The sequence below is a fragment of the Bactrocera dorsalis genome, chromosome 4 (genome assembly GCF_023373825.1).
Source record: "Bactrocera dorsalis isolate Fly_Bdor chromosome 4, ASM2337382v1, whole genome shotgun sequence".
Taxonomy (NCBI): domain Eukaryota; kingdom Metazoa; phylum Arthropoda; class Insecta; order Diptera; family Tephritidae; genus Bactrocera; species Bactrocera dorsalis.
In genome coordinates this window covers 53480865-53499112 of record NC_064306.1, presented here as the reverse complement: position 1 = coordinate 53499112, position 18248 = coordinate 53480865, and the positions used below count along the sequence as shown (strand labels likewise).

At 33.9% G+C, this 18248-nt stretch overlaps 4 protein-coding genes across 6 annotated transcripts in view; 1 reads left to right on the top strand and 3 right to left on the bottom strand.

The window, feature by feature from the left end:
* The first annotated feature begins 965 nt into the window (after window positions 1-965).
* The window catches only part of LOC105224373 (synaptic vesicle glycoprotein 2B), a 56486-nt gene continuing 39203 nt past the window's right edge, over window positions 966-18248 (top strand). The window contains exons 1-2 of the mRNA XM_049454280.1: window positions 966-1053; window positions 1656-1813. Of these exons, the coding sequence (XP_049310237.1) occupies window positions 1771-1813 (43 nt within the window). The 5' untranslated portion in view covers window positions 966-1053; window positions 1656-1770. The remainder of the gene's footprint in view (window positions 1054-1655; window positions 1814-18248) is intronic.
* Window positions 8501-18248, bottom strand: part of LOC105224375 (uncharacterized protein DDB_G0286175) — a 35674-nt gene continuing 25926 nt past the window's right edge. For 2 of the 3 annotated variants that reach the window (XM_011202436.4, XM_011202437.4), the window contains exon 3: window positions 8501-10588. In XM_011202436.4, the coding sequence (XP_011200738.2) occupies window positions 9741-10588 (848 nt within the window). In that variant the 3' untranslated portion in view covers window positions 8501-9740. The remainder of the gene's footprint in view (window positions 10589-18248) is intronic. The other variant, XR_007422475.1, reaches the window with a different exon arrangement.
* The window catches only part of LOC105224374 (uncharacterized), a 37964-nt gene continuing 30164 nt past the window's right edge, over window positions 10449-18248 (bottom strand). Inside the window, exon 2 of the mRNA XM_011202435.4 lies at window positions 10449-10588. The gene's annotated coding sequence lies outside the window, so the exon portion shown is untranslated. The remainder of the gene's footprint in view (window positions 10589-18248) is intronic.
* The window catches only part of LOC105224372 (uncharacterized), a 43475-nt gene continuing 35688 nt past the window's right edge, over window positions 10462-18248 (bottom strand). Inside the window, exon 2 of the mRNA XM_011202432.4 lies at window positions 10462-10588. The gene's annotated coding sequence lies outside the window, so the exon portion shown is untranslated. The remainder of the gene's footprint in view (window positions 10589-18248) is intronic.

Sequence of the window (18248 nt, the reverse complement as noted above, 5' to 3'; positions counted from 1 at the left end):
CATCAATTTTGGCATAGATTATTGCTCAAGCCAAGGCTACAATCACCGAAAATATTGTTCGAATCGGACTACTGTAGCATATAGCTGCCGTACAAATTGACCCAACAGATACCATTTTTTGCTGATATAATAAATTTAGCTGTGCAGGATATTATAGTTTATATCTAAAAATTGAACTATGTATTCATATATATTTGAACATAATTTTATGATCAAAATTTCTACCACATAATATTGTATACACACTACCACGCTACTGTGCACACACTACATTCAGTACTGTGCGACGGTGCGTATGAGTAACATAAATAATTCCAGTAGCGGAGGCGGCAGATAGCAACTGCGTGCAGACAATGCGATCCCTTGTACAACCGCATACGAAATTATAAATTTGCTTAGATTAAATCACGCATGTTGTGGAAATATACATATATTCATATTTCTTACAGCAACATGAATTTTGACTAAATATTTACAATTAAGGCCCGTATTTAGACATATTTACACAAGTGCGTGTAAGTAAATAAAAAAAAGATGAAGTTCAACGAGTCCATTAATGCTTTCCTAAGCTAGATGATAATGAAAGAGTGATAATCTTATGCCGTTATCATTGCCAGATGAGATGAAATGCAAACATATCTACGCGTTATTATTACAACCAAATTTGAATGTCAAGAAGTCGGTGAGTGTATGTGTGTGCGTATATAGTATTATTGTTGCTGCCTTTTATCAGTTATGTTAACAAGTTTTTCGCACAAATTAGCCGCTTAGTATTTATATTGTGTACATATGTATGCATGAATGCGGTTGCTTTTGTATGTATGTGTGGCTGTGTGTGCTTGCGTGTGCCTGTAAATACCTGATAGCTGTGTAAGCAAAGTTTATGTGGGGAAAGTAGCGCTGTCATATCGTCGCTCTGTTTATCATTTCGACATTAAAATGCCGTGTCAGGAGATCGCCGCTTTCAGTTGACGTGCGAAGCGTGAGGCGACTTTAACGGCTTAGCCAACGAAAAGCGGTGCTAGTGGTTTGGCTGACAGCTAAACGGTTCTAGTAAGCAGTTGTGTGAGTGTGTGCAAGTGAAAAAGTGTCAAATAATAATTTTTGGTTAAAAAAAAATAAGTTTTTTGATTAAAAAAATTAATTGAAAATAATTTAAAATTAATAAATTAAACTAATGGTTTAATAGTTGATTAATATGAATTTAATAAATTAATTAATTTAAATAATTAGAAAAAATGTTAATTAATTTAGATTATCTTAATTAATTCTAAAAAAATTTTATTTAATGTTAATTAGTTAATTTAATTTTAATTAATTAATCTAAATTAATTAATTTAAATAATTAGTTAAAATTTTTAATTAATTAATAACAGCTAAAATAATTTGTTTAAAATTTTAATTAATTATTTTTAATTAAAAATTAATTAATTTAAAATATTATTTCTACATAATTAAAATTAATTAGTTAATTTAAATAATCAATTAAAAACTTTAATTAATTTAAATGAAGTGCTTTCTTGTAACGATCAAATTTTTATAAAAATAATTAAACAGTTACTTTAAATTCGCAGCGTTGCTGATTCTGTGTAGTGATTTTAATAAATAAATAATTTGTATAATAATTTAAATTTTTTTTTAATATTTTATTCGAGTGAGTAGTAGCTGATTGAGCTAGAATAAGTGTGTGATTTCTTTAAAGATAAGCTTAAATAAATTTAAAATTAAATAAAAATAATTAAAAAAAAAGTAAAAAATAAAATTAAAAAAATGGATAATCCAGCGTTTATAAAGGACTTGGAAAGTGATATTGGTGAGTTCACAATACTTCAACTATTACGTACACTTACAGTCAAAATCATTTTGCACGAGTTTTTTAATTGAGTAACAGATATAAACCAGATTAATAAATTTTGAGCATCAGTGCTATCATTCAGAATTTGAAAGTTCTTTAGAACTTCAAATCATTAATCAATGAATTATTTTTTTTATGCATCGGTCGTTTAAAATTCTTTAAAAAGTGGCTATGACCTTTCCACCAATAAGTTTAATGTACAAATCTCACAAATCACAAGCCCGAAATCTTATCATCTTTTAAAGTCTCCAGATACAGTACTCTCGACATTCTCTTTGTAATTCTGAGATATATTCTTTAAATTCAGAGAGAATCCCTAGTGCAAAAAATGATGAAAAATCGGGTTAATACTTTTCTTAGCCTCCATATACCTATAAGAGTTTCTCACTTACGGTTATCTTTATATCGCATGTATCCCATATATCGGTTAATATGTGAGTTATCTCAATGCTGTTCAGGGAGCGTTAAGTTGTAATAATAATATATCTTTGTGCTTAGAATATATAAAATCGGGTCAATACTATCTCTAGCTTCCATATATCTGATATACAATTTTCAAACTTCGCTGCCGGCTTTATACCGTTATAGCCTTCAATATATAAAATCTGTTAGCAAAATTAGGTGAATGTATTTAATATAGTTTGATATTGCATATATACAAAAAAATTGAAATGGTCTAAACTTCACCTAACGGTTGTAATTATCACCTAAAAGTAATCGAGATTGATATAAGCTTATACATATATGTATATATATACAATATAAATGATCAGGATAACGAGATAAGTTGAAATGAGGGTGACTGTCTGTATGTCCGTCCGTTCGCTCAAGCTGTTAATTGAGTAAAAATATGCGTATCTCGATATGCAGGTTTCTTCATACAAAAAAAAGATACAAGTTCGTAGATTTGCGTAATCGGACCACTGTCTCGCCCACAAAACGCCTTAAACTGAAAACCTTTAAAGTGTCATAATCAAAGTCTAAATTAAAAATGCCTTCAGTGTATGCCATCTTATGAACGAAAATCGTTCAAATCCAACCAAAAATACTCATACGAATATGTGGACCCCAGTATCTATAGTTTACTTTTGACCGAAAATGTTAGTCAATGTGGGAGATATACAATTGAAATTTAGAGAGAATTCTTTTCTGACAATTGTAATTCTGTGCATCAAAAATGGCTTGAAGATTGACCCTGAGCCCCAATATACCTAATATAAGGATTTTTGAACTTCCAGATGACCTTATGCTGGATATATCGGCCAATATTTGAGTTATCTCAATGAATAAATACATATTTTAATCATATCAGTGTTGATTTGTACCTACAATAAATACAATTTGGCGAAAATTTTATCTATACTCGTATGATTAATGATTGCATGTGAGGTACCTTAATGGAACCCTGGGAACATTGTTTTAGTATTTGGCATGAGAATAGTTAATAGACAAAATCGGATCAATACTACCGCATCTCCCATAACCTGTACTACATATGGTATAATGATCCCTGGCTTTGATTCATGCAAGTTGCAAGAGTATAAAATATTCGGTTGCACCCGAACTTAGCTCTTTCTTACTTGTGTATTATAAAATTTAGCCAACTTTGGAAGTTGTGAGCGTCAAAATATTCGTAATAACTGTTGGAATTCACTTGGACTCATTGAGTTTAATTTTCTTATAAGCGAGTGTTAGCGAAGTTGATAAAAAAATTCGTGAGTAGAAACGAAGTGTCGCAATGCAATATGGTATAACTGTGAATATTAAGATCATTTTCCTTTCTTTCGTTTTGAAAAGTAATTTAAGTTTTTATACAGAGTATATTAAGATTACCATAAAGTTTGTAATCTCCGGAAGGAAACGACGGAGGCAATATAAAATATGTATGTATATATCGTACCATAGTTGTTGAGAAAACGATATGCAATTTTGAATATATTCTCTTCTCCTCCAAGGGCATTACTATAAACTGACCGACCAAAAACAATTTCGCAGAAATATAATAATAATAATCTTAGCTCGGCGCGAGGATTAAAAGATCAAATTAGAAAGAAATTAAAGGAATATAAATAATCACATAAATTGTACTTACATTATTTGTAATTACAGTAATTTAAGTATTTGGCTTACATGTGCTTTTTTATGGTAAAATATGACAATAAGATAACAATACAGACGAAATTTATTCCTGTAAGTTAAAAAGAACACTTAAAAGCTCGTGTGTAATTAAACTATCAACTGAAGTGCTGCCTGAGTGCTGCGAAGTAGACAGCTTCAAATAATGTATGTAAATAATTGAGTGGTTGTTGTTGTTGCTAGTAGGCGCAGTATAAGTAAATAGCCGGCTAAGTGCGAGATTTGTGCTAACGATAGGATATTAGAGGTAATAAAAAGAAAACACAAGTTATAGTTGTAGTTGTAGTTGTAGTTAGAACTAACACCTTCCAACTCAGATTAGCGATTGCGAAATGATACGAAATTCGAAATAGATAATTCAAATACTTTTTCTGCAAATCATGTTTGTATAATAAATATATACTCGGAACAAATTGTCTTTGTGAAGATTCACACACAATTACATTAAGGTGTCATTAAAAATTGTTATTCCGTTATTTACTTGAATTTGTTAGCGCAGAGATTAGAGTTGTTTTATTTGCATTTAACTGTTATCGTTTGCCTCTGAAAGTTCACGATAAAAAGTATCAAAGCTTTCTTCATTTCTTTTTGCAAAGTCGTGTGTCTGTATGTACTATGTATGTGTCATAAAATTATTTGCCAATGTGTGTTTTGTGTTAAATAGATTTATTTTTATACTTAGAAGGATCGTAAACTCACAGAGGGAGAATGGCGGAATTCTTTGCGAATTGTGAAATTGACAGTCATGTCTTTTGTATTTTTTGCGTCATTGGAATGACTCTGTATAGAAGTGCATTAGACGCAACTTTAATGACTGCATTGTTTGAGAAAACTAACAGTCTGACAACATTTACAAGAAATTTTTATGAAGCTTTTAAATAGTTGAGGCGTCACGTACTGATATTATATTATTATTATTATATTTGAAAACTGTATGAAATAAATTTTTAGAGAACTCCATCCTACGTGTCACGTTGTTTGTCCGCGATGGACTCCTAAACTACTGAACCGATTTTAGCACACTGTGTCCAGTTCGAACCAAATTAGAAGACAGAATAGTAAAATAAATAAAAACTACAGTGGGAGCCTGATTAAATAGACGCTCTATTAAGCGAACATATCCATTAACCATGCACACTGGCCGGTCCCACAATTAGTGGATGTTTATTAAGTACAGTCTATTAAGCGGAAAACTCTATTAACTGCACAGAGAGGCTGGTAACCAGACATTCAGAAATCAGCCTTAAATTCGTTCTTTTATGCAATGAAATTTATTTGTATGAATATAGCCAAAATTAAACCTCAAGAACAATAAATACAAAAATTTCGTAACGTTTGAACATTATTTATAGATTCTTCAAGATATTGACATTTTTCTTTTGTATGACAAATTATCTGAAGACTAAGCTCAATCTCATCCTATTATATATATTTTTATGAGTTTTACTTTTACTTGCTTCCTTTTTATTTGGTATGAGAACCATTTAAATGGCTGAAATAAACATGGAGGAGAAAAGGGAGAGACTGCTTTCGATTGAAACCAAGTTCCGCTTAGAAAAGTTTGAGTGTCCCATATGATTAAAAACTACCCGGACTGACAAACAAATAATAGTTTCACATATTTTAGTATAAACGTTATCATCAGCTTAAAAGGCTTCTGAGCTAATACAAAAATGTTAACGGTTAAACTGATGTACTTTTCATGGTTATTTTGTTTGAATTTTTTTTTTGGTTTCGACTCATTTTAGACAGTTTCGACATCATATTAATAAACCCACTCCAGATAGATTGTCAAGTCTTTTTTTTCCTACCTCTATTTGACGTCGTTTTACCTAAAGATTCGTCGAGTCTAGAATTGACCCGCTTCATACTCTAAACATTTTCAAAAGCTGTTAAGATCCTCTGTTGGGATGCTATGCTATCTCTCTGAAGTCAACATCACGATTTACAATCACTGTTTCTTTAACTTTCGATGTTATCGTCATTAACAAATCTGGATGGCGAATTCGCTTTAAGCACTTTGTCTATTAGTTCGCGACCTTCACTGAATGCTTTGTAGTAAAAGGCAAGGCAAGTAAAGGAAATAGAGAAAAATACTGAGGCGTTGGGATGATTCCAGCGCATTGGTTGGAGAAATAAATTCCCACAAATTATTGTCTAGCATCGGCCTATTAGAACTTCGGACCCGCTAGAAATTGTTCTCCATTCCTCCTCTTTCGTTCACTCGTGCTTGATAAAGTAGACTGTCCAAAACACTTCTACAACATTTTCAACAATTCCGTAGCCGGAATTCCATTGGTATTTAAAGCAAACTCTTCGTTATTTTTTCAGTTAAGTTTTTCTTCATGATCTCTCTTTAGCATCTTAAAGAAACAGCTGCTAAGCATACTTTAATTGACATATGGAGATTAAAATTTGCAGGGACATAAAAAAGATTGTATAAATCTAGGAAAAAAAGATCGATTCCATTTGTATCCGCAGCTTTAATGGATCAGTCCGGGTCAAGGTAATTACATCCTACAAATTCTGCATTAAAATCGCCCTCTCATTGTGGTTACAAAAGCTACAGCTAGAGAACAATGACTGGCAAACCCTTTCTGGACCAAAATTTTTGATGAATATAAGTATTCGCTTTTAGAATAAAATACAAAGACATATAGTTTCTGAAATACCTAGCGCCTTTGAGATTGCGTCAAAAAAATATCATATTTAAGAAAAAGTTCAACAAATTGATAATAAAATAATTTTGTTTGAAAAGAAGTCTATATATGACCTGGTCTACGAAAAGGGAGTTAACGTGCGAAAACTAGTTTTCTGGGAAACAGCTGTTAAAAATAAACAACATCCAACAACCATCCGAATCAACTAAAAAGTGAAAAATGATTTTTTTGACCCCTAAGCCCCCTTTCCGCAGACCAGGTCACATATATGCATCCCACCCGTATTTATTCATCGGAGTTTTAGTGTAAAAGCATTTTACTTAAACTAAATTCACTTTTATGTTGAACTTGACTTGAACTTAAACAACAATTACCGCTTTTGATTATTTTTGTAAAATTGAAATGCTGAAAATGAGGTGATAAGCTTTCAACAATGTACTTACCACTATAAAACTCTTATTTTTCTGGTTCTGGAATTGATTTTAATGAGGGGAGGGGAGGGGATATGAACTTTTGAAACAATATGCCAATATATTATCTTTTTCACTGAGTGTCCCACTTTTGATTAAATGCGCACATGTGGAACAAAATGAAAACACACACACACTATGGCGATTGTTAAAAACTAAAAAAGAAAGAAAAATGTACATAAAATTAAATGAAAAAATGATTTACAAAAGAAAAATAATGATAATAAGAGTGTCAAATTTACGATTAAATAAAAAATTAATAAATTTAGAAAAAAAAATATTAAAATTAATAAATTAATATGGAATAAAAAATATAATAAAAAATGTATAAATATAGAAACAAAAAGTTTGAAAAAAAATTAATAATTGAAGAACTACGAGTAAAAATATAAAACCATTAATATAGTTAAAATAAGTAATAAATAAATATTGAAAAAAATATGATAAAAAATTTATGAATATGGAATAAAAAATCTAACAAAATTGGTTAATAAATATAGCCTAAAAATTTTATAAAATTAAGTATTAAATTTAGAATAAAAAAAATATAATATTATTAATTGATAAATATAAGAAAAATGAAAAAAAATATATAATTAATAAATTTTGATTAAAAAGTGTGATAAAACCAATTAATAGTAATAAAGTATTAAATAAACAAATAATAAATATAAGCCTACACTCAGCCGCATCTTGTTTGCTTATAAGCATTTTATATAACCCACTCGGACTTGCGCTTACCACTTCGCGCTCATTCAATTCAGACTTTGTTGCCTTTTCAACTTGAAATTATGAATAAACAAAAAATTTCTTTTATTTTTGTTTTATTACAGTTTTTTTATTATTTATTTCACATTTTTCTTTCAACTTAGTTGTAATTATTGTTTATTTATTTTATTCGCCTTTTCAAGTAAGTTTATAATATTATTTACGACGACGAACTACAGACACAGCAGTAGTTGTGGTCTTCTTATCTTTATTATCAATTCTATTCGCTTATTTGCTAACTGCAAGTTATTGATGTCAAAGTAAAGGCCTTCACTTGCAGTTCACAAAATCGCTTCCCAAATGCCTAACATACACATACGCATACATAGAGCGTAGGTCTAAATGTATGCAGTAAACATATGAATGCTTTCGGCTGGACCTAGTCGTTTCCTTTCAAATTTTGTTTATTTTTTCATGTGCTTTGCCCTTTGCTGCAGTATTTCTGCAAATATTCATTAATTGCTTGCATTTTTTATGCGCTTTCCCTCTCTATTTTGGCCGCTTTGGCTTTTAAGCCTTTGTTTAAGGCCGGCTTCTCTAACTCTCTAATTCAACAATACATACATACATTTGTTTGATATACATACATATATAAGAGCTATGCTATTTGATCTTTCGTTTTTGGTTTTTGGTTTTTGTTGTTGTTTTTTGTTTTTTTTGTTTTTGTATTTCCTTTGTTTTTGTTTTTTTATTTTTGTTATTGTTTTTACTTTTTATTATTGTTGGTGGTGTACTTGATTTGATTTGGTGATTAAATTCTTCACTAGTAAATGCGCGCGTGTATGTGTGGTGTGAGTGTGAAAGTGGCGGTGAACATGGCGTTTGAAAAAGTGGCTAAGTGATACAGTAAGTGAGTGTGTGTATGTGACTAGTTACGTTGGTGAAGACGAAGTGTGTGAAAAATTGATAGCGAGTGGTGGTGGTGGTGCCATTGGTGTTGAAGAATAAATGCGTTCTCATGCGTTTATATGCGTTTATATGCGCTTTAATATTTCTTATGTGTTTATATGCATTTTAATGCGTTTCATGCGTTTATATGCGTTATTATGCGTTCTTATGCATTTTAATGCGTTTTCATGCGTTTTATGCGCTTTATTGCGAACATGTGTTTTTATGCTGCCGAAATGTGCTACGAACCATATGACCAGTTATATAAAGTGGTGTAGTGTGATTTTGGTGTATAGGCGGGAAGGTTTATTTATTTAATTTTCTTTCCGATTATATATATATAAACATACAATACGAGTATAAACAGTACATACAGACGATTACAAGTGTATTTTGGTTGTTGGGTATACGGATATATAAGATTTTGTTGTTGCTATTTTTGTTGTAATATTTTTAGATATTTCATTATTCAGGTTTTTTTGGTTTTTGTTTTTGGTTTTTATCGCTAATCGCTACACATTCAAAAATTTGCTATATATGCTCTAGTTTGTTTGTTGTTTCCTCTTTGCTTATTGTTTTCTGTTTTTCCATAGTTAAGTGTTGTTGTTGTTGTTGTAGCCGCAGTCGCAGCAGAAATGCGCTTTGTAAGCGCTTTTCTGTTGCTGTTGCAGTCATTGCTTTTTTGGGGGCGGTAATAGTGGCAGTATTTTTGCTGTTGTTTTTGTTGTTGGAATTGTTGTTTATCTATGATATGAGCCAGTTATGACATAGTTTGCGGTTTTCTCTACCAAATACCATACATTGTTTCTTGCTTCATACATGTTTTCGTTCTGCTCCGCAAGCCCTCACACTGCCTTCCGCTAAAGTAAAAATTTGTGTTCTTCCTAACCTCACTCTGCATCAAATATTCTTCATTTCCCTCAACTCAACAATTTTTCGCATTCCTCATTCGCTCTGCACTCTTTATTTTTCGAATATAAGTTCGCCGGTCAGCAGTGGATTCATGTAGGTTTGCGTCTCGTAGCCCGCACGCTTGCGCGCACCGCTGCTGCCGCCCCTACGCTCACTATGCGTATAATATAACGGACGTTTGTCCTCGCGCGAATTCAACACCAACGGTATGGGCAGCTGGGTGTAGGGTTCTTGCACCACAGACAAGATGGGCGGATTCATGGGTGGCGATTCCACTACAAATGGTTCGGGCTCGTAATCGTTGTTGCTGTTATTATTGTTGTCCGCATTGTTGTTACCGTTACCGCTAGCCGTGACGGCGGTGGACTTTCGATGATTTTTACGCGATGTATGTCGATGATGATTATTGTTGTTGTAGTGTTTACGATGCGATTTACGTTTGGTATGTCCGTTAGTCGCGCTGGCCGCGGCCAATGCTGCCGACGATGACGACGACGACGACGAGGAGGATAGCGCTGTTGCTAGCGCTGATGCGGGTGCCAGCACAGGTATGGGCGCTTGCGCAGTATCCAAAATCGGTATACGCGGTTCGAGGCTGTTCACTATGGGTTGTGATGGATCCAGCAGGAAGGTGCCGTTTGTTGGTGTAATCGGCTTACGTAACGGATCATTGGCATTCGCTTGTATTATTGTCGCTGTGGCAAAGATTTCTTGAAATTTGTTGGCGGCAGCCAGTTGTTGTAGATGAATATGTTGTTTTTGTAGAAATTGTTGTCGCTGCTGTTGCAACTGATTGAGTATGCGATATTGTTCGAGTATGTGTTTGTAGAATTGTTCGGCGGTGACTTCCGATGAATTGAGTAGGCGTATGGCGATTTTCTCTGGTATCACAATTTTGTCTAAATGCAAGAAAAATGCAAGGTATTATTAATGATTTCAATATAATTGCTGTGAACATGTATTTTATGCTTAGAAATTAATAAAAATCGCACATTTATAAAATTTTTTATTTATTGTTATAAATCATCGAATATAAAAGAAATACCAAAAAAATTTTATACTTGAATCAAAAATAGAATTTCCTTCATTTTTGGTGTAAGAAAGACTTAAATTTTACGTGCAGAAGTCAGATTTAAAAATCGTGTGGGCGATTGTCCCACCACTTACTTTCACCGATCTGGAGTTTCAGATGTCATCAACATGGCAAAATCATTCAAATCCATTGGCTCTGATGGAATTAACATGCTGATGCTATAGCACCTAGGTTCAACGAGAGTAAGCTTCCTCAAACCGCTGACCTGCCGCTGACCACTCTTCAAATACCCGACATGTGGAAAATTCGAAGAGTGGTTCCACCACTAAAATCTAGAAATCCCGCCAACAAAGGGAAGTCTATCGTCCGATAACCCTTCTCTCCCCAGTAGTGAAAACAATAGAGGCCTTGCTACTCTCGACCTTTACGCACCACCTGAGCCTAGCAAACCACAAACATAGCTTCCGAAAAGTGTACAGCACCACCACGGCACTTAGCGTCATAAACGCCTAGATAGTTCATGGCCTCAACCAAAAACGTTCCTGAGAAAGGGCGACTCTCATAGCGTTGGACTTGTCAAAAGCATTAGTCACAGTCAGTCAATTTGAGGAGATCTAAAAATCTACGCTCCCTCAAGGAATGAAGAGGTGGACTATGAACTACCTGAGCGGTCGACAATCATCCGTACTGTTTCGAGATAAAAACTATAAATTGAGAAGAATTAAACAGGGGCTCCGCAGGGTGGTAGTATGTGCTCAAAAGTAAATGGCTATCTCTCTGACCTTTCTCGCTTTTTCGCTGCACATAACCTGACCCTCTCCCCAACTAAATCCACAGCGACCATATTCATTAACTGCACGAACGCTTGAACTTAATATTGTAGTCGATGGAGTTGAAATTTCGACTGTCAATAACCCGAAGATTTTAGGTGTGACATTCGACTGCCAGTGCACGATTGCGATTATTGCGAAAGTACAGAGCCGCAACAAAATCCTCAAGTCGCTAGCCGGGAGTACACGGGGAAAAGACAAAGAAACGTTGTTGGCAACATAAAAGGCAATCGGCCGGCCGGTCCTTAACTACATCGTAGCTGGATGCAGTGAAACGCAGACGAGGAAGCTAGAGACGTGTCAGAACACTGCAACATGATGCCTCTTGCTGTCTTTTATCAAACACTTGCTTAAGACCCATATGCTCCCAGTTAAGGAGCATTATGAACTCCTCTCGAAGCAGTTTTCGCAGGGGTGCTTCTCTCAGGGAAAAGCATAATCGAGTTATTTTTTGGATTTTTATAAGGGGCGAGACTAAAATACTTATCAAAATAATAGGTATAGTATAAAGAAATCCATATTGTAATTATACACGGTTTTTTCGAAATTTGTTTGCCGTTTTGAAGATAATTGCATGCTATTACTCTCATAGAAAACTTTGTCCCTACTGACAAATATCTGAGACAGTACTTTTTCATAAGCCTAATTAAGAGCTTACTTTTCACTAGTAAAATCATTTGCAATAGACAGAAACGGAAACAGAACAGAAACTCTGATCTTCTATAGAGTCAATTTGATGTGTGTGGAAGCTGACCGCTTTTGGGCGCTTACTTGCTTCAGAAGCCCCATTTGTAAACAGCAAAGATCTGAATTATGGTCTGTAACAAATAGCAAACCCTTCAATAGTCAGAAAAATCGAGTAAGATAACATAGTGAAGGTCTAATTAGATCATCTATTAGAAGACGTTTTCCAAAGCCTGCTGCTCAACCACAACTTCCTTAACGCATTGTGATAATAATGGTAAAATTATCTCATAATCCGATTCGATCCGATCCTCTTATAATTCTTCATGAATAATCGGCAGAAAAACAAGTTCTCGTATTATGAACTCACATATTGTCTTTTTAGAAGTTGTGACTTCCTATATTCGGGAAAATTTAAACGGACAATGGCTTATATCTGATTAGAAATAGTAACCTTATTTCTTAATCTTTCAAAAAATAAAATACCATTCCCTTCAAAAAGTTGAATATTTAGTTATGCTCACAAAGTTAGTCTACGCCCCGAAAAAAACTATGATACTGAAATGAATAATTTGAGCAACTTTTTAAGGTTAATAGACGACTTGGAGCGATGTTTTTTGGAAACCATGAAAATGAAACACTTTTTACACACGGAACGGGGTAAATTAAGTTTGTTATACCCAGAAGGAAACGTGGGAGAAATTATTCAAATAGGATGGAGAACGCGAACCCCGTCCAGGATGGCTATCAACATCAACTCATCAATACGTCAATAAAATAAAGGAATTGGTGCTTGAGAACCAACGATTAACAGTCAGAGATCTTACTGACATTGTTGGAGTATCGGAAGGATCAGTGAAAACCATTTTGAAAGTTTTTAATATCGGACACATAACATATAGTAGAGCTGTCAGATCAACTGAACATTTAAAGTCAAGTTTTGTATAGAAATTTTTCTATTTAAGAAATTAAAGGGTTTTCTTAAAGCTTTTTCTCTAGTTAATACATTGCTTTGATTAAGTTTTCAACTAAGTACCAGCCGAGTGTTAGCCATATACTCGACTCACTCGCTTTAAATACACCGGATAACAACGTAAAATTATGCTTAAGTTTATTTCTGAATGCTAAGACGCTGCTAGCAATAAAAATGAAAGAAAATCTCAAACTCTCCAGCAATTGTGGAAATATGAAAATAAAACGCGCACTCCTCAGTCTCAGTCTGCCACGACTTCTCCCATCAATTTCTACCACTCTTGATATCCTTTTAATGACAGCTTCAACAATGTGCTTTTTTATTTGCGTAAATTTGTAAATAAGTGCTGCATAAGTATTTATGTGTGTATGTAGGTGTGGCGGCGTGATTGCTTTTGTTCTTGTGATTTTGCCTGTACATGGTCATAACCTTGTCGCCGGCAATAGACGGTGGCGTTTGTGATGACTGCACTGCTCTTATTTGCTTAGTGTTGTTGTTACTGTTTGTTATTATTGTTGTAGTTGTTGTTGTAGCTGTCGTGCCTGCCACCTTGAAAATGCCAAGTGGAAATTATGCCAAATAACAAGTTTGTTTTGCTCCCCATTTTTGTTGGCCTGCCAGTCGCCGACGCCGCCGCCACCGCCACCACCTGTGCTCCACTTTATTTATTTATAGAGTGCGCATATATAATTATGTACATGTATTTATAAATATGTATGTACATAGGTATATGTAGGCGAAGGCAAGACTCGGCTGGCACTTCATTCACAGTTATTGTTGTTGTTGCAGCCCACTTAATATTGAAAATATTAGAGCAATGCAAATTTTGCAATTAAAATACAAAAACAACAACAAGCACAGAGAGCACATGCAGTCAGCGAAGCCGAAGGAAGTAAAGTGGGGTAAAAAAGCTTGTGCGCGACAGCGAATAACGGAGTTATGTAAGCGCTATGGTCGCTGAAATGTGAAACGAGCGAGTGGGCAGTAAATGGACAGCGGCGAATGAATTATGGCCTTTTGATGGCGAGCGAACGTTTACTCGGATTTTGACCTGTCAAAGAGTCGTACACAAACACAAACAAACAAACTTGCAACGGGAAAAGCATAAAGCTAACGGTATATGTGTATGAGTGTGCTTGTAAGTGCATGTATGTCACGAGCAAAGCTGCACGAGTACACGCCCACCGGCCTCCAAGCGTGCGCGCACACATATACATACACACATTTATATATATACATATATATACTCATACTTATGTATGTATACATGTATGTACATGTAACCACTACATTTACATTTCGTGTTCACGCTGCTTTGCCTGCTCCTTATGCCAACAACTAACATACCTCAATGCCCACTTTGGCGCGCCCCATTGCCATGTTGCAACAACAGCAACACCAACAACAACAATAACGACCCACTTTAGAATATTGCCACCCCATTGACCTAATTTTTCGGTGTAAAGCGAATTTGCAGCGCTGCAACCGCAAAACGCGAACAAATGCAAACAACAACAACAACCACAATAACAACAATGCACAAATGCAAACACACAGTCAGACACGTACACATACACGCCAATGCACATAACAATAATAATGATATCGCTAAGGTTTGCGCACAACAATGGCAACAATGTGCAATAACACCAACAACAACAACAATAGCAACAATAATAATCGCGTAAACTAGGCGTTGCACTTGTTAGCTACTCGTCGCCATTATAACATCTCTCTACTTCACACACACACACTCTCAGGCACATGCAAAAAAATACTCTTGTCTACATAACTATCGCTCATTTTCTATCCTATCTGGCATCCTTTGCTCGGCACGGCACGGCTGTGCCCGTTTGTTGTCACGCATGAATGGTTGACTAGCTGACTGCTTGGCTGGAATATGCCTTGTGGCCTAGAATTTCAACAGCTGCCACAAGTGGAGGAATTTCAATTCATAATACAACCAAAGTGGAAGCACAATACTACCAACACGCAACAACAACAACAACAGTCAGTAGTGGCAATAGCGGCAACTACTTTTTCATTAATCGCACGCTTTTCTCCGCTTCCATTCCATTCCATTCTGCGGCTGTGCGCTTTTATTCTACTTTCATTCTGATTTACTTTTTTCATTTTTGTTTTTGCTTTTTCTTGTTGTGTTTGGTTTTTTTTCCGTTTGCACAGCTTTTGTTCGCCAACTCTTTCTTTCACTTTTTACCGCACGTACTAATTTGCAAAGGCTTTGTTTTGCATTTTGTTTTGTTTGTTGTGTCCTTTTTAATTTTTTGGGGACGAGCGCCAGGGCAACCGAAGCCAGTTCACTCACGTACGTAACGACTAATTTGCACAGAGTGCAAAAGGTGACATTTGATTGTGTAAAATACTAACAATAGAAAGTGAAATTGCTCAATATGAAGAGAAGTGAGGGGAGTTTGAAAGTAAAAAGGTGGACAGTTTAACTTTTTAATTATTTACAACAATTTACAATTTGTTGTAACACATTTCAGAGCTAAATGTTTTAATTGTATATATAGGGTGGGCTATCTAACGTTTTAAATTTGAATTATAAATATTTCGACATTGGAAACGTCAAATACCATTCTGAATTTACGAAATGGGTTCTAAAATTTACGAAATGGGTTCTAAAATTTACGAAATGGGTCGCTATTCACTAGAAGAAATATTAAAATATTTTTTTTTTGCAAAAAATTCAGATATTCTTTTTTAATAGTGTTTGTTTGTAACAATAAAAAATTTCTAATAAAATATTTATTTATTTTTTTATGAAAAAAGGGTGTTTTTTACCCGAGAAAACCCATGTAACCCCTTAATGTAGACCTTTGATCTAGATATTGCACACGCCCTTTTCTCTGCAAAAAGCTGCTCATTTGTCCTACAAACTGAACGATCGGAATCAGGTTCTTGTATGGAAAATTTTTTCATTTGACAAGATATCTTCACGAAATTTGGCAGGGTTATTATTTAAGTAAATAATCAAAATCTCCGGATACAGTTCCCATGTAAACTGAAGGATTGGAGTCAAATACAAGTACAGGAACATTGGGAAATACTGATTTTCCTTTTAAAGTTGATTAAGATATCAGTAAAAAGTGTAATATACAGAATACTGGAAATAAATTAATTAGAAAATATTATCTCAAAGAAGCTCGAAAAAGAACTTGATAATACGAAGATTGTTCTTACTGTTCTAGATCATAAATAGTTCGTCATTGATAGTTAACTTTTGCAGAAAGTATTTTATATTTTGTAGTATATTGTGTACTTAAAGGATAGGCTTAGAAAATAAGCTCTTTGACAAATGCCTAATTTTCTGTGAAGCAATAAAAAAGACAGACTGAAATAGAACTAATCCGAAAAGACCAACACTGGCTTAAAAAATTGTATTTTACAAATAGTATTTGATACTGAAAATGAAAGGTATTAATTAAGAATAAGAATAGATGAGCTAGAATAATACGAAAATGGTTTAATTTAACAAAAAAAAAAAAACATTTCACTAAGAAGCTGTTGTTTTAGTGACAGAAAATATTCCCAAATTATTTTGAAGAATGTTCTTGAGTTAGCAGTTTTTGATCGGAAAAACTAGTATCCGATCCGCTTGCGTAGATCAAACTGTTGTGGGTACGGTGTATTAATCAGTGGCCAAATGAGTCTCAACCCACCACACTGCACACAACATTATGCAGATGCACAACACTGACATACCGAATTCACATTCCACATCACTATATCACACACCAACACCCACACACTATATGGTACATCATTCACAATGACATCGCAATTGCACAACTCACAGCTGGCCAACACCCCCCACGAAGCATCAACAAAAGGGAAAACGATTAGCGGTCCGGCCTCTTTTCGATAACACGATCGCACGGAAACGACGACGCACTGTTCGAAATTCAATATTTCCGTGATTGAGTGAATAAATAAATTGTAAAAAAGGTACTTTATTTCTTTAGGTTGGGGATTTGTAAATGTGGTCGATTTTTACAATCAGTTATTTTGTTTCATTTCAATGCTTTGAAGGTATTAAGGGGTTGTAACCATAGAGGAGGTGCTTATGGAGATAGGCAAGGCAATCGAAGGAATCCAAAATATTTCACAATTTTATATTCTTAAAGTACATTAAATTTTTTAAATGTACATAATTTTTATTTATTTACTAAATACAATTAAAAAAAAAAAGTTTACAAAAAATGTTTTGCTGAATTGCAAGTAGATATATATAACTCCTTAGGGCATGCAAGAATTTTTCAGGTTCAATCTCAGAGGATTTTACTAGATAGTATATTATATTTAGCAGTTGTATTTTATTATAGAGATTTTTACTAATATTTATCATTCGTATTTTATCTTTTTTCACTCTAAAATATTGATTGAATATGGATTTCTATTAAATTGTATAGAGGTTAGAACAATAGTTATATTATGTGTGGTGCTGCGACATTATTGCTAAAATCTTGCTAAATCTTTCTTGGCTAGCTTTTAGTTCAATAATAGATATATAATAAAGGATATTTTAAATATATGACTATACGACTATCCTCTAAACGATTTCAGTTAGACATAATAAAACATAAATAAATAAGTAACAACCACAGATCTATTGAAAAAATAATCATACTAACCCAATACCAATCATCTCAAATAATAGTCTATTTCGACAGATCACTGTATAAATTACGAACTACCAATGTATGAAATGCGGGAATAAAAAGTAAATTTTTTATTATCATTTTATATGCTCTCAGCGTTACCAGGCGCTGAGTTGGTGTGGATTACTATCAGAAAAAATGTATAATTCTGATTAATGTCTACCAAAATAGTTTTCTCAGTATCTAATATTATATACAATGGCTCGAGCTGTCGAGCTAGATTTTATGAATTACAATAAATTTGAGAGTACAGTAAGCTCCACCTATATAAATTTAAATAAATTTTCCCAAAAAATTTTACAATACCATACCACTGTGCGACCGACTTCTCATTACTTACACGTTTCAGTCGCGTAA